Source organism: Kryptolebias marmoratus, linkage group LG6, assembly GCF_001649575.2.
Source record: "Kryptolebias marmoratus isolate JLee-2015 linkage group LG6, ASM164957v2, whole genome shotgun sequence".
Classification (NCBI taxonomy): Eukaryota; Metazoa; Chordata; class Actinopteri; order Cyprinodontiformes; family Rivulidae; genus Kryptolebias; species Kryptolebias marmoratus.
Genome location: NC_051435.1, coordinates 16,712,134 through 16,724,231, shown reverse-complemented (window position 1 = coordinate 16,724,231; position 12,098 = coordinate 16,712,134). Strand labels below are relative to the sequence as shown.

At 46.8% G+C, this 12,098-nt stretch overlaps 1 protein-coding gene across 7 annotated transcripts in view; it reads left to right on the top strand.

Annotated features, from left to right (window-relative positions):
* si:dkey-100n23.5 (cyclic AMP receptor-like protein A) overlaps nt 1–12,098 on the top strand; it is a 57,924-nt gene that overhangs the window by 17,618 nt on the left and 28,208 nt on the right. For all 7 annotated transcript variants that reach the window (XM_017410323.3, XM_017410321.3, XM_017410320.3 and 4 more), the window contains 3 exons: nt 2,760–2,838; nt 6,190–6,237; nt 10,996–11,078. In XM_017410323.3, the coding sequence (XP_017265812.1) occupies nt 2,760–2,838; nt 6,190–6,237; nt 10,996–11,078 (210 nt within the window). The remainder of the gene's footprint in view (nt 1–2,759; nt 2,839–6,189; nt 6,238–10,995; nt 11,079–12,098) is intronic.

Below are 12,098 nucleotides of genomic sequence, written 5' to 3'. Positions count from 1 at the left end.
CGCCACCCCCCCGGCTCGTCTTCCCATCATTAACGGGACGGGCGCTGGCGTAATTGGACGCTGTTTATTCCAGAAAGCAGGTTATTAAATCACACCGAGGTGACGCTCGCGCATGTCTCCCCTGAAACGCTTTCATCGTCGTCCCGTGCCATCATTGAACCTGCGTGGATGCACACATGCGCACTCAGAAGCGGAGAGGCTGCGCTCGGCTTGTTTATCTTCCTTCATTAGGTTTCGAAAGGCGCGACCGCGCAAAAAAAAACCCCAAATTGCAGGCTCTCCTTTCAGCTCCGCCGCTTCCAACGAGCGCCTGCCGTCCCAGATTTCTCCTGCCAGCGAAAAGTTGAGCTCAGTCGCGCTCGGTGAGCTTCTTTCAGTCCTCAGGCATTGAAGACAAGCCTAAATTAGGCCAAGGACTCGGTATTCGCCTTTTGTGATGCTTCAGAAAGATGCACACATGCCAGGGCTGTTTGGTCATCTATTCCCCGATTCGTTTTCATTTGTGTGTTCACGCGTTTATAGGTCAGGGACGAATTCAATCACTCTCTTTGTTTTAAATGTCAGTTTAACATTTTCCTCTCCCAACTTTTCGTCGCCTTCCTCCCCACTTGCCAGTGTTATTGGATGCCTGCCGCCGGAGCCAGGTTCTCACGAGACAGACGCCGAGCGGCGCAGTCACGATCACTCGGAGCGAGTTGCTAAGGCTGAGCGGGGAAGTGGCGGCCAGGAACCTGTCTGTCAAAGCGAGACAAAGACCTGTTTCGTGATTACAGGGAGAGGTTGAAACTCCTCCGAGCTTACATCACCTCCCAAGAGGTTGCACAACACAAGGCTGCCACTTCAACAAAAGCCATCGTCTCATTTCCTCCGCTCGTCTCACTGCCTTTCATCCAGCTCAGAAATGCCTGACATATTATTCACCCACACCGCCTGTGATTGGCAAACCTCGGTCTCACAGGAGCGCGATGCATTACTGATATTGTCACTGTGCCGGCATAATCTTTTGTTCTGTCTCTCGGCTCACTATAAAAACTGTGAGGTCCGGAGGTGCTTAGTCAGGTCTTTCCCCCTCCGTGCTGTCAGTGTGCATCCTCTGTGTCCTCTGCACATCATTTATAGAAAGCAGCACTGCCCCGTTGCTGGCCAGAAACGCTCATCTCAACAAGTTGTACCCTCAATACTCTCATATCATCATCTTTTTAGCCAACTTCTCAGCAAAACAGTCCCAGCTCCATTGCTGTGCATCAGCCAGAGAAGCCAAATAAACACACTTCTAGTTTTCACCAGCTTCTAAATATAATTAAAAGGCCGACTTGTTGCCCGCCGCCTTTCACGCCAACGTTATAGACGAAACCAACATCGCAAGTTAGCGCTACTTTGGCGCAACCTTGAAAATGGCAGGATGAGCGATGCCTGCTCATCGTCGTGATCTTGCTACCTGTTAATGCTTGAGGATCCCTTTCAGCGACTGACAGACCAAATTGTAGCTCCGTGTCCGTCAAATTCACTGAGGTACAGCCATTTTTTGTGTTTGCTACGCGAGCTGCGATGGCCGTCTCAAATTGTGGCGGCATCGAAAGTTAGTCACGTGTAGATGTACAGCCAGTAATGACTTTCTGAAGATTTCGTGGAAATCCTTTCAGTGATTCGGGAGATATTTTGCTAATGGTGCAGGCAAAAATAAACACAGACACAGGCAAAAACACTGGCCTTCGGTGGCGGGCGATAAATATCTTCCTTTTTGCCCTTTCGTTCTCCTGCTATATTCACCATCCAGTCCCCTAACCGAGCATCTCTACCTTTTGGTGAGTTATTAGCGTATCCTGCAAGATTTGAGATTTTTTTTTTTTTTTTTTGCTGAAAACAGCTGCATGCTGCACCTGGAACTGAAGCTTTAGGAGTGAACAAAAGGGTTGCTGAGAACAAGAAGAAACGTGGTCATTAATACGCTTTTACCTTGTCAGGTTTTTAATCATTTCATATACAGATCACTTCACGAAAGGCAGGCAGTCATGTGTTCATCTGTGTTTTTCTGTTAGCAAAATATTGTAATCGTTGGATGTACGTCTACAACTGAATAACTTTTAGAGTGAAGCTAATTCAGGATTGGCCACCACAGGTAATTGACCTCATCGAACAGAAAAACAACTGCAGCTCATTTAATTTTACAGATACGGAGCTGAACTTTGGTTTGGTAGTAGTTGAGCTTCATCCCAAACACGCGCCCCGAGCTCTAACAGATCACGTGAGATTGTTTTTTTTTTTGTTTGTTTAAAACGTTGCCACGCAAGTAAGATTGGGAATGTCCTTTCCTTCGAGTAAAGCTAGTTTCATTGTGCTCTATAAGTAATCATTCTCTTGGTTACAGTGCTGGTTTTTAGTGTTGTGAACAAATTTAGGATGTTAGGTAAAAGTAAAAGTTGTCCAAGTTTAAAACAAATCTAATGAAAAAGGCCCTCTTGGATGAATCTTATTAAATAAGTTTCTGCGGTCCAGAGTTTAATCTGTTGTCTGGAAACCAGTATTTTACCACACTGGATGCCCAGTTCGTTGTTATACTCTTCCATAGTATTTTAGGTTATGTAACAGCATTATAAATTAAATTTATTGCAGTGAATTCAAGCTTCTTTTTAGCCTTGTTATGGTTGTTTCTGAAACAAGTCAACAAGGAGGCTTAATAGAAGCGTAAGCAGTAATTATTTCTTATTCCCTCTGCTCATTTGGAGTTACTGATGGTTTGCGTCTCCTTTGCTTTGCAGATGGTACGTGCCTCTTTTCAGCCTCATCTTCCTGATGATCTGCTGCTACGCCCGGATCATCTGTGTGGCCAATAACCGAGTGAGTGCCCAACCTCGCAGAAACGTTGTTGTTTTTTTTTTTTTATATGACACTAATAGGAGGAGGAGATCACAGATTTGATCTTATTTTCGTCCTGCTGTTGGGCATTACTTGTTTTCGTCATTACGTTTAACCTTGGAGACTTCCTGGATCTCCAACCTCTAATAGAGTCAAAAAATAGCTCCCGGTTGGAAACGAGCCAACATTTTAGGCAGATTGTCTGAGCTGCTTTATTCGGAGCTAAAGCCAAACATGCACGTCAGAGCTGCAGTAAACAGGCGGGTTCAAATTACGAAGAATTAATTAATTAAATAAAGTTGCTATGTTGTTTTTTTTTAAATTTATTTATTTATTTTTCTACAGTTGGAGCAATAAATGTTTAGTTTTCTCATTCTGTCTGTAAATACACTTGTTCAAGGTCAGAACTAGACTAATAAAGAGACTTCTTTCAGCCCAGATTGCTTTTAAAGATACTAATCTGGAAAAATATAAAGATTTTATCAGATTTGTATTTTTTATTTTTATTTTTTTCTGATTTCTGGGGGCGGAAATAAAAGCTTTTTGGACAAAACAAGCCGAAGGTGCCACCAGGGTCTTTGATTCTAATTATTACTCGAATAATAAAGGGGTTTGCTTTTTGGAACCGAGTTTGAGGGTTTAAATGTATTTTTTTTCATACCGAGAAGTGAGAGGAGCTGCCGCTCCGGCAGCATGCTTTTTATTTATTCATCACGCTCACCGGATCCTGTTTTTTTTTTTTGATTTCTTGCATTTGTCATTTGAAAATTTGTGGACTCTTGGTTGAGGTAAAAAAAAAAACCACAACAACAAAAAAGCAGCTGGAAGGCAGGTTTGTCTTTCTGAGCAGCGGATTGGTTTGTTTTTCAACATTTTAAACGCGGTTAACCTAGTTAGGCGATGAAGTAGTTTCTGTTTATGTGCTTTGCTTGGTGGCTTGTAGCTCTGGGTAACTTTCCGTGCAGTCAGAGCCCAGAGCTGCCATTTCCTCAGCGCGAACGCCCATCTCCTACCTACCTGTAGGTTTGCGACTGTACGACCCCCCCACACACACCCCCAATTCTTTTCAATGTGATTCAGCTAATACGAAAAGAAAGTAAAAGAGCAGCAGGCTGAAACCTCATAAGACTCACAATGAAGTTTTATCGTGGATGTTGGCATTCTTTCTCTGGGCGGCGATGGAGTGGGAGAGATTTTGCAGATAACCAGGTAGCAGAGAGATGACAGCAGAGACACACACACACGCCAGGTTGCTGAGGGGCATGAAAAGGGAAAAGAGGCAACACGGCTCTTTATCATGACTGCGATAACGAGAGGGAATGAATGTGGCTGCATCTCATAACTCATTCAGCTCACAGCGTTCGGCCGTCTCCCCCTCTTTCTTCTCGTCTCCGCATCTGTCTTCCACCTTCCTCATTTCCTTTTTTTTTTTGCATTCGTATGTCTCTTTCTCTCCGCGTCCATCCCCCCTTTCTTCTGACGTTTTTTTTTTTTTTTTTTTAGTCCTCCCTATCATATTTATGAAGAGCTCAAACCTTATCTCGTTCCGGCTGGAGGCTGTCTCACTTGAAAGAATTTCACAAGCTTTGAAAGCAGGGGTAGGTGGCGACTCGCCGCGGAAAGGGAGGAAGCAGAAGAGAGGTGGGATGTTCGGCGGACAGAGTTTTCACACTTCCCAGACAAAAGATAAGGGAGACGGGGCTAAAAACGGTGTAAACCATTGCTTTACCAACTCCGATATTAAGCAAAACCTTTGAGCTCCTAATAACAAAAACAAATTTAAGGGGTAAGATGTGGAAATGCAGCTTGTACGTATATTTCATTTTTTATTGTCAGAGCCTAACCCGTTCAACTCGGATCTTTTTAGGTGGGGTTATGTAGAAAAGAAGACAAACGACTAACATCTTACCTGTTGTAGTTTTGAACAGCCTCGGCCCGGAGAGATAAAGTTTCATTCGGACCAGATTGACAAGCTAAGGGCTAATCCGAGCGGCGCTGAGACCAAAGTGGATTACCGCCATCTTAAAATAACTTTCGTTTCATGGCAGTTCATGTAAAAGCTGTTTTATAAACCTTTAAAACCACTATAAGTTTTGCACTAAATGGTTGTTCCAGCAGAAATATTATAATTTTCTTGCAAATTACCACAGAAGTCTATGTAAATACCCATTTAATGCAAAATGGTCGGAGAGGCTGGGGTTGTTCCGATCTTATTACATCTTGAACTAGCCGTAAGCTCGTCAATCCAATAAAAATTAAGCTCCCGTTTCTCTAAGACGAGCTCATTTAAAGAGCTATTTATAACAGGTAAGATATTAACTGTTCCACAAGCTTTCCACAGAAGCCCAATCTAAAACGTCTGAACTATAGCTTTAGGAGGGCCTGCAACAAAAGCCCCCGTATGCACGCGGGGGGAAACCTGAGCGAAGCCTAATGATATTGCCACTTATTATCAGGGTTTGCTGATTGTGATGGATAGCGGTGCTCAGGTGGACGGCAGAGGGCTGCTGTGGAGCAGGTTCAGCCTAATGACCAAATGGCTTCCCTTTTTACCCCCCCCCCCCTCCTCCTCGCGCTGCACACAAACAGCCACACATAGATTTACAATGACAATTACGTCAGCGCAGAGAAACCATGGCAACATTGAGTTAATAAATAGCAGAACAGAGGGAGCTGTTAGTGCATATTGTTCGCGCCGGCGTTTCTGTGCGCGACGCTCGCGAAGGACCTCCGGAGTTTTGTCTCTGATGTTCACTGGGTCACACGAACCCTCTGACTTCCCGTGCCTGCCGCGCCACCCCCCATTACAAATGGTCCTGTGTGTGTGTGCCTGTTGACATTTTCCCTCCGTTCCCTCGAGAGAGGACACAGAAAAAGAGCAAAACAAGTATTCCCACGTTCTCCGCCGAGATCTCACATGTGCAGCATTTGCTCTGCTCTCTTACTCTTTCTATGAAACTTTTTCTTTTCAGAAATACCCCCCTCCCCCCCTTTTTTTTCTTCGCCTCCCTCTCTGCCCCTTGTTTTCTTGTTCCCCTGTCATATTGTGTGCACTGGAGCTGATTCGTTTTAGTGAGACGCTGGGAGCTGTTTAAGTGCTCCCTTCTGCCTCTAAGCTCGGTGCTCTGGTGTGAATTGGGCAATTTAGTTAGGCTGTGTGAGAGGATGGAGGGATTTTGCTTTGGCGTGATAGCCGATGTGATATTTGTTCCAGCTTGTCACTGCAGGCACTGACCTCTAAACATTCCTCTCTGGGGAAAAAGAAAAAAAAAATCACTACATTTTTTTTTCCACCCTAAATGATCGCGCTTTCTTTTTATTATGTGTCTCCAGATGCAGTCGTGGTTGGGAACCTTCAACCCAGAGAGGGAGAGACGAAAGGTAACCGTCTGACCGCCTCGTTCCTCCGCACACATTACGTGGACGCGCACTGATCCCGGGGATTAGAGTTGCCGCAGGATTAGCGCTCACCCCGTCGCCTGGGAGGTGACAAAACGCAACGGGGAGCAATTTGGCCCCTCGACTCTGTTCCCTCCGCACGTCCCCCTCCGTGGACGTGTTTTGAACCAGACGGGGCTCAGAAAAAGAGACTCGAGCAGGGGTCAGGTGTGGACGATGCCGAGATAAATCAGACGAAGGGGTGGGCACATGGGGGGGGACTGAAAAAACTGTTTAATTAGAGGGAAGAACGGCTCCTGAAGCGGTAGTTTAAATTGTTTAAAGTGTTTTTTTTTAACTTCATAAGCAAATGGTATCTTACCTGTTGTAGATAACTCTGACAGACCTCAAATAGCTGCACAAATGATGGGTTTGCCGGTTGGTCAATGGATGCGTATCCCCGAGAGGAAACCGAGTTTTATTCTGACCCGACTGACGAGCTGATGGCTAGTCTGAGAGAAGCCAAGACCCAAGTGGATAAAACAACTTCAGCCTCAAAGATGTCATCGTGGTTCATACAAACGCTGAGTTATAAACCTTTACGTTGCCGTCAGTTTTTTCATCACACGCTTAGTTCCATTGATTTCTAAGGTTATGTGCAAGCGCAAACAGCTGTAGCACTTCCGGTGCTGCCTGAGTCAGTTCCAGCAGGAAAGATTATAACATTTCTGCTGAAATAACTCTGTAATGTGGAACTGACGAAAGTGCAAAGGTTGCTTTGAAAAGGCGGCAGCAGTCCGCTTGGACCAGGCGTTAGCTCGTTAATCTGGTCGTTTAAAAAGCTATCTACAACAGGTAATATATTAGTTGTTCGTAACTATTTTACCAACGGAGTTTCAGTGGGCTTTGCTACAACATCAGACTTCGCGAGGCTTACTGTCCAACCACTGTGGGAATCAGAAGGCTTCGTTGTTTCTAAGGGCAGCGTTTAATCGTTGACACAAATCATTCAGGAGACTTGTCCTCGACGCCCACTCACAGCGGAGCGCCTTCCACAGAGGTGGTCAGTGAAACGGTGACTAATGGGAAGTTGGCAGCAGCGATCCCTCACCGTCCGGTGTTTCCTCGGCCCTCCTCCTCCTCCCTCCCTCCCCCGCTCTGTCAGCTGCACCCTGCGGGGTGAGGTGTGGAGGTGAGGTGAGGGTTAAGGTTATGTAGATGCTGCCCCTAAGTGGCAGGGATAATTACTACACACACTGAACTGTTGTAACCCTCCCGGGCGTCGCGTGTGTGTGTCTGTGTCGGCGGCACACACACACACACTCTCACACACTCTTCATGTGGGCTAATTGCTATGTGTTGCACAGAGTGTAAATAAGTCAGCAGCGGTTTTTATCACACTCATCCCTCGTATTTCTCTTTCCCAGTCAGTCGCTCTGCTCATTTCCATCTTTCTTCTTCGCTCTCCCTCTTTTTCTCTCCGCCTCTCTTTCCCTTCGTCTTTCTCCCTTGCTTGCGCGCCCCCCCCTCCGTCTGTCTCTCTTTCTCTTGTACTCATACGCAGCATGAATAAAGCAGCAAGCCAGGTTCATGGGCATGAATATTTATGAGAGTTTATGCGCGCTGCGATGCTTTAAAACAACAACAACAGCCTCCCAGATTGCTCTTGCCATGCCAGTGAGCTGCAGCTCGTGTGCGCGTGTGCGTGTGCGTAAAGTGTGCGAGTATGTAGCAGCAGGTGTAAACTAGAGAAAGTGATTCCTGGGGGTTGTCTAAAGACCGCCGGCTCTGGTTATTTCCATCCACTTAGCCGTGTCTCCCTCCTCGTGCGCTCACAGGCGTTGTTTCTCGACTTTGTCATCCTTTAACTCCCCCCCTCTCCCTGGCACCTCGGGGCAGCGTCCTCCTCGCACATCTCGTCGCCACGATGACGTACCTTTACCAACGCTGGCACTCATCGGGCCCGCGAGTCAGATGGCAGTGAGCCGCCTGCGTCTGTGCTTCTTGAGCCATTCGCCTGTGAGAACGCGGTCACACTCGCAAACGCCTCAAGGTCTTGCAGCGGCGCAGGTCACTGAGAGGGATATTCGGAGGACGCTTTCGAAAGGCACACACACACAAACCTTTAAGCACGTTTGCACACCTACACACGCAGCAGCTCAGTCCCGTCGGGTAGCAACAAAACTGGCTGTGCAAACAGCGAGCCGCTCGCTATCTTCTCAAGGCGTTTGTTTACAAATCCACACGCGCTTTGGCTTCAGTAATAACGACCATACTTGTGTGTATGTGTGTGTGTGTGCTAGCATTCCTAATCTCGTTTCCCACTGTGCATTGGCCCTGCACGCGTGCATCCTCATTAATCCACTTAGTTTTAAATTTAATACGTCACAGACAGAAGGAGTCAGAATCAGAAAGGTGCCAAGACATTTCATACAACCTCTTGGCGGCGGAGCTTCACCAGCACACATCTACCTTCTCATGGGCGTTCACTTACTGTCTGTGCAGGTAACCAGATATGGTGGAACTGGATAAGCGTAGAAGCTTGGAGTTTTGGTAGGAATATAAGAGTGAATCTACTGCTAAATGGGACAAATGAGTAAGACAGCTGTCATAAACTGATAGATCAGGGATCAAGAAGGTGGAGCACCATAAAGACTGAGCTTGGGATTCAAACAAACACGGCTTTGTACACTTTACTCAACAAATACGGGCGTAAATCTTTACCACTACGTCAAAATTGTCAAACTTCTTCATCCCAAACGGCTCTTCCAGGAACGTCGCCATTCAGACTTGTCCTCATCTTTTTGCATTGAATATCTTTATTATATAATGTTTAAGTGGTCGTAATAATTCTATCGAAAGGTTAATTTTAGTCTTTTTTATTTTTATTTTTGTGTAATCTTCCTCAAGAGCTGTTTTTAGTAGTCATGAAACTGAAGATGTTTGGTTCTTCTAAATGCTTGGGGTCTTCTGAGGATTTCGGTCCATTTTTACGAGAAAAATGGAAAATCGGAGAGAAACTTCTTGAAACACAATGGACATTTTTATTCACCAACCCAAACTTTTAACATGTGTGCCATCAGCGCGAACACCCCCCGCCCCCCGATGAACATTCGTGGTAATACTGTAGCGATGGTTGTGAATAATAACGCAGTTGGTCGTTGGAATCATTAAAAACTGGAACATTTTAGATTTTTACTTCAATAAAAGGCGATGCCAGGGAGCCTTTAGCAGACCTCACGCTGTTATTTTTAGAGCAAGCTTGTTGTGAGTGAGACGAGCACCATCCGAGGGCGAGTGCTGTGGGTGGCGGAGGGAGGGAGGGAGGGAGAGGGGGGTGGGGGTTGCTCCCGATAACTGTCTGTAATCTAGTGTGTGTCATTAACGTCGGGACCGCTGCGCCCGCTCCACATAATTACGGTTTCATTCCCCTCTGCTTCCCGAGCAGCGCAGGGGCCTCTGACACCGGAGGACTGTGATTAAAAACACAAGGCACTTCACCCGCGCTCTTCCTCCTCTCCTCCGCCATCCTGCATCCTGTCTGATACGCTCTGAAACTCGCCTAATTCTGTCTGAGATTACCTGGCTCGCTGCAGTCTTTTAGATCCCTTCTTTTTTTTTTTTAATTTCGCTCTCTCTCTCTCTCTCTCTCTCCTTTTTTTTAAAATTTATTTTTATTGTTTCGTCCTTAGATGTATTCTTTGCATCCTTCAGGTTCCTGGCTTGCTATTTTCATCTGTCCTGATACGACCGTCCTGCTTGCGCACACACACGCACACTCATAAACTTGAGATGACAATAAGCAGACTTTGACATGGCCAGTGATGCCAGAGCTTTCTATAATAATAGCCACTAATAGGGCTAAGCCTACTAATGTTTGCCTGTGGGTTGTGCGTACCGACAGCAATACGACCGGCCTCATTTGGTCACAATCAGCCTGCATTTGTTAGACGCATAAACATCGGCTCCTGTGATAAGCAGCACTCGTGCCACATACATTTACGCGCACATATAAGAAAAAACGCCACCATATTTTCATCTGAATAGTTTAAAATGCCCGTGTTAGAGCGAGCTTGCACGCCTCGGGGTCTTTCTGGTGAGTAATTAATTTCCAGCATGTGGGGGTAGAGACCAGAGCTCTTGGGCCTGCCTCTTGGCTCCAACTGTCAGTGTGTGTGTGTCTGTGTGTTTTTTTTTGGGGGGGGGGTTCAGATAGAATGAAAGCGAGCGAGGCTTTGCGCTGGCTTGGAAACTGCGTCCTACCCTAGAGGAGAAGGAAAGCGGGAGAGGAAAGAAAAAAAAACAACAACAACAACAAAAAAAAAAAAAACAGCAGCGCAGAAAATCGATCCAGGGGCCGCTCTTCTCAGCCACTTCCGGATGCAAGAGTCCTCCTCTCCCGGGAATTAGATAACGGCTTGTAAAAGCTCTCCACCACCAAGCTCTCCCCCTCCTCGACTTTTAGCTGCTGCATCTCTCTGTCTTCCTGCCTTCCTCTGCACAACGCCGCCTTCATCTTTTTTCGCATAACTGCAAAGTATTAGCCTCCAGTTTAATTGGAATCCCCGTTTCTTCTCATAACTGTGTGGATATTGTGTGTTTTCTGCAGGTTAATATTTTATTAGGTTCTAATTGGCCTTTGTTGTTCGCCTCAGCGCTGTGATCTCCCAGTTAAGACACTAACCATGTGCGCTCGTGTGAAATATAAAGACAGCGGCGTTACTGTGAGCGCTCATCACTTTCTTTACGTTTCCCCTCCAGGTTTCCTTGGCCGAGGAAATCAAGCCGCTGAAGTGGTATCCCTCCGTTTACCTGCTGGTGTCCATCTTTCCCCTCATTAACAGGTAACACACAGTCACACCTGTCCAGAGGGGGGAAAAAAAAACAACAAAAAAAACCCTGGTGTGGTTTGATTTGCATGACAGCTTCGTTCTGCTATCTTATCTCCCCTCGGCCTCCCCTCCCGCTCAGCCTCGCCACTTCTCCTCTCTTGTTCTCTCTTATCTGAACTCTCACAAAGCTTTGCTGTCGCAGTATGAACACTATAGCGGAGCTGGTGTGTGTGTGTGTGTGTGCGTGTGTGTGTGATGGAGGAATAAAGCATTTTATTGCCTTTTATAAAACCAGGGCTTCATCAGCATTGGTGTGGCGCGAGGAGGCGGGTGGTCCGGTAAATGATAACCCCAGCGCCGTTATTACCCCACACAAACACACACACGCACACACACACACACACACACACACACACACACACACACACACACCCTCCTCTTCTTTCCTCCCCCGAATAGAAACGGTGTGATTGACAGGTCAGGGTTACTAAGTGATTAGCTGCAGCGGCTCTGCTTGTCGCCACGGCGATGTAGGCGGAGACACAGGTCAATTACAGGGTCAACGTCTTTCAAAAGCTCCGGCTCAAACACTGCCCCCTTCCTCCCTCCCTCCCCTCCCTCCCCCTCGCCCCCTTTACCCTTCCTCGCTCTCTTTCTCTCTCCGTTCACCTCTCCATCCATCCCAGTCCTCCCCCCACCCCCCCCAGCCCGGGCTGTCAGCTGATGAAGATGACAAACTGCATCCTGTGCAAACCTCGAACCACCGTCCTCTCCTTTCCCCTTCCCTTATTACCACTTTCTCTTCCCTCTCTCCCTCTTTTTACGCTCTAAAAGTCTTTGTTATAGCCCCCCATATTTTTACTCCTCCTCGCGCGGGCTTTCCATCTTTCTGCTCTGTTTTTATGTCACCCCCCCTACCCCCCCACCTCCCTCCTCCTCCTTCTCCTCCTCCTCCACTTTTCCCTCTCCTCAGCCTCACAAAGCCCTTACTCTCTCCCTCTCTTGAGCAAATACGCTCAGCTCCGCTCTGCC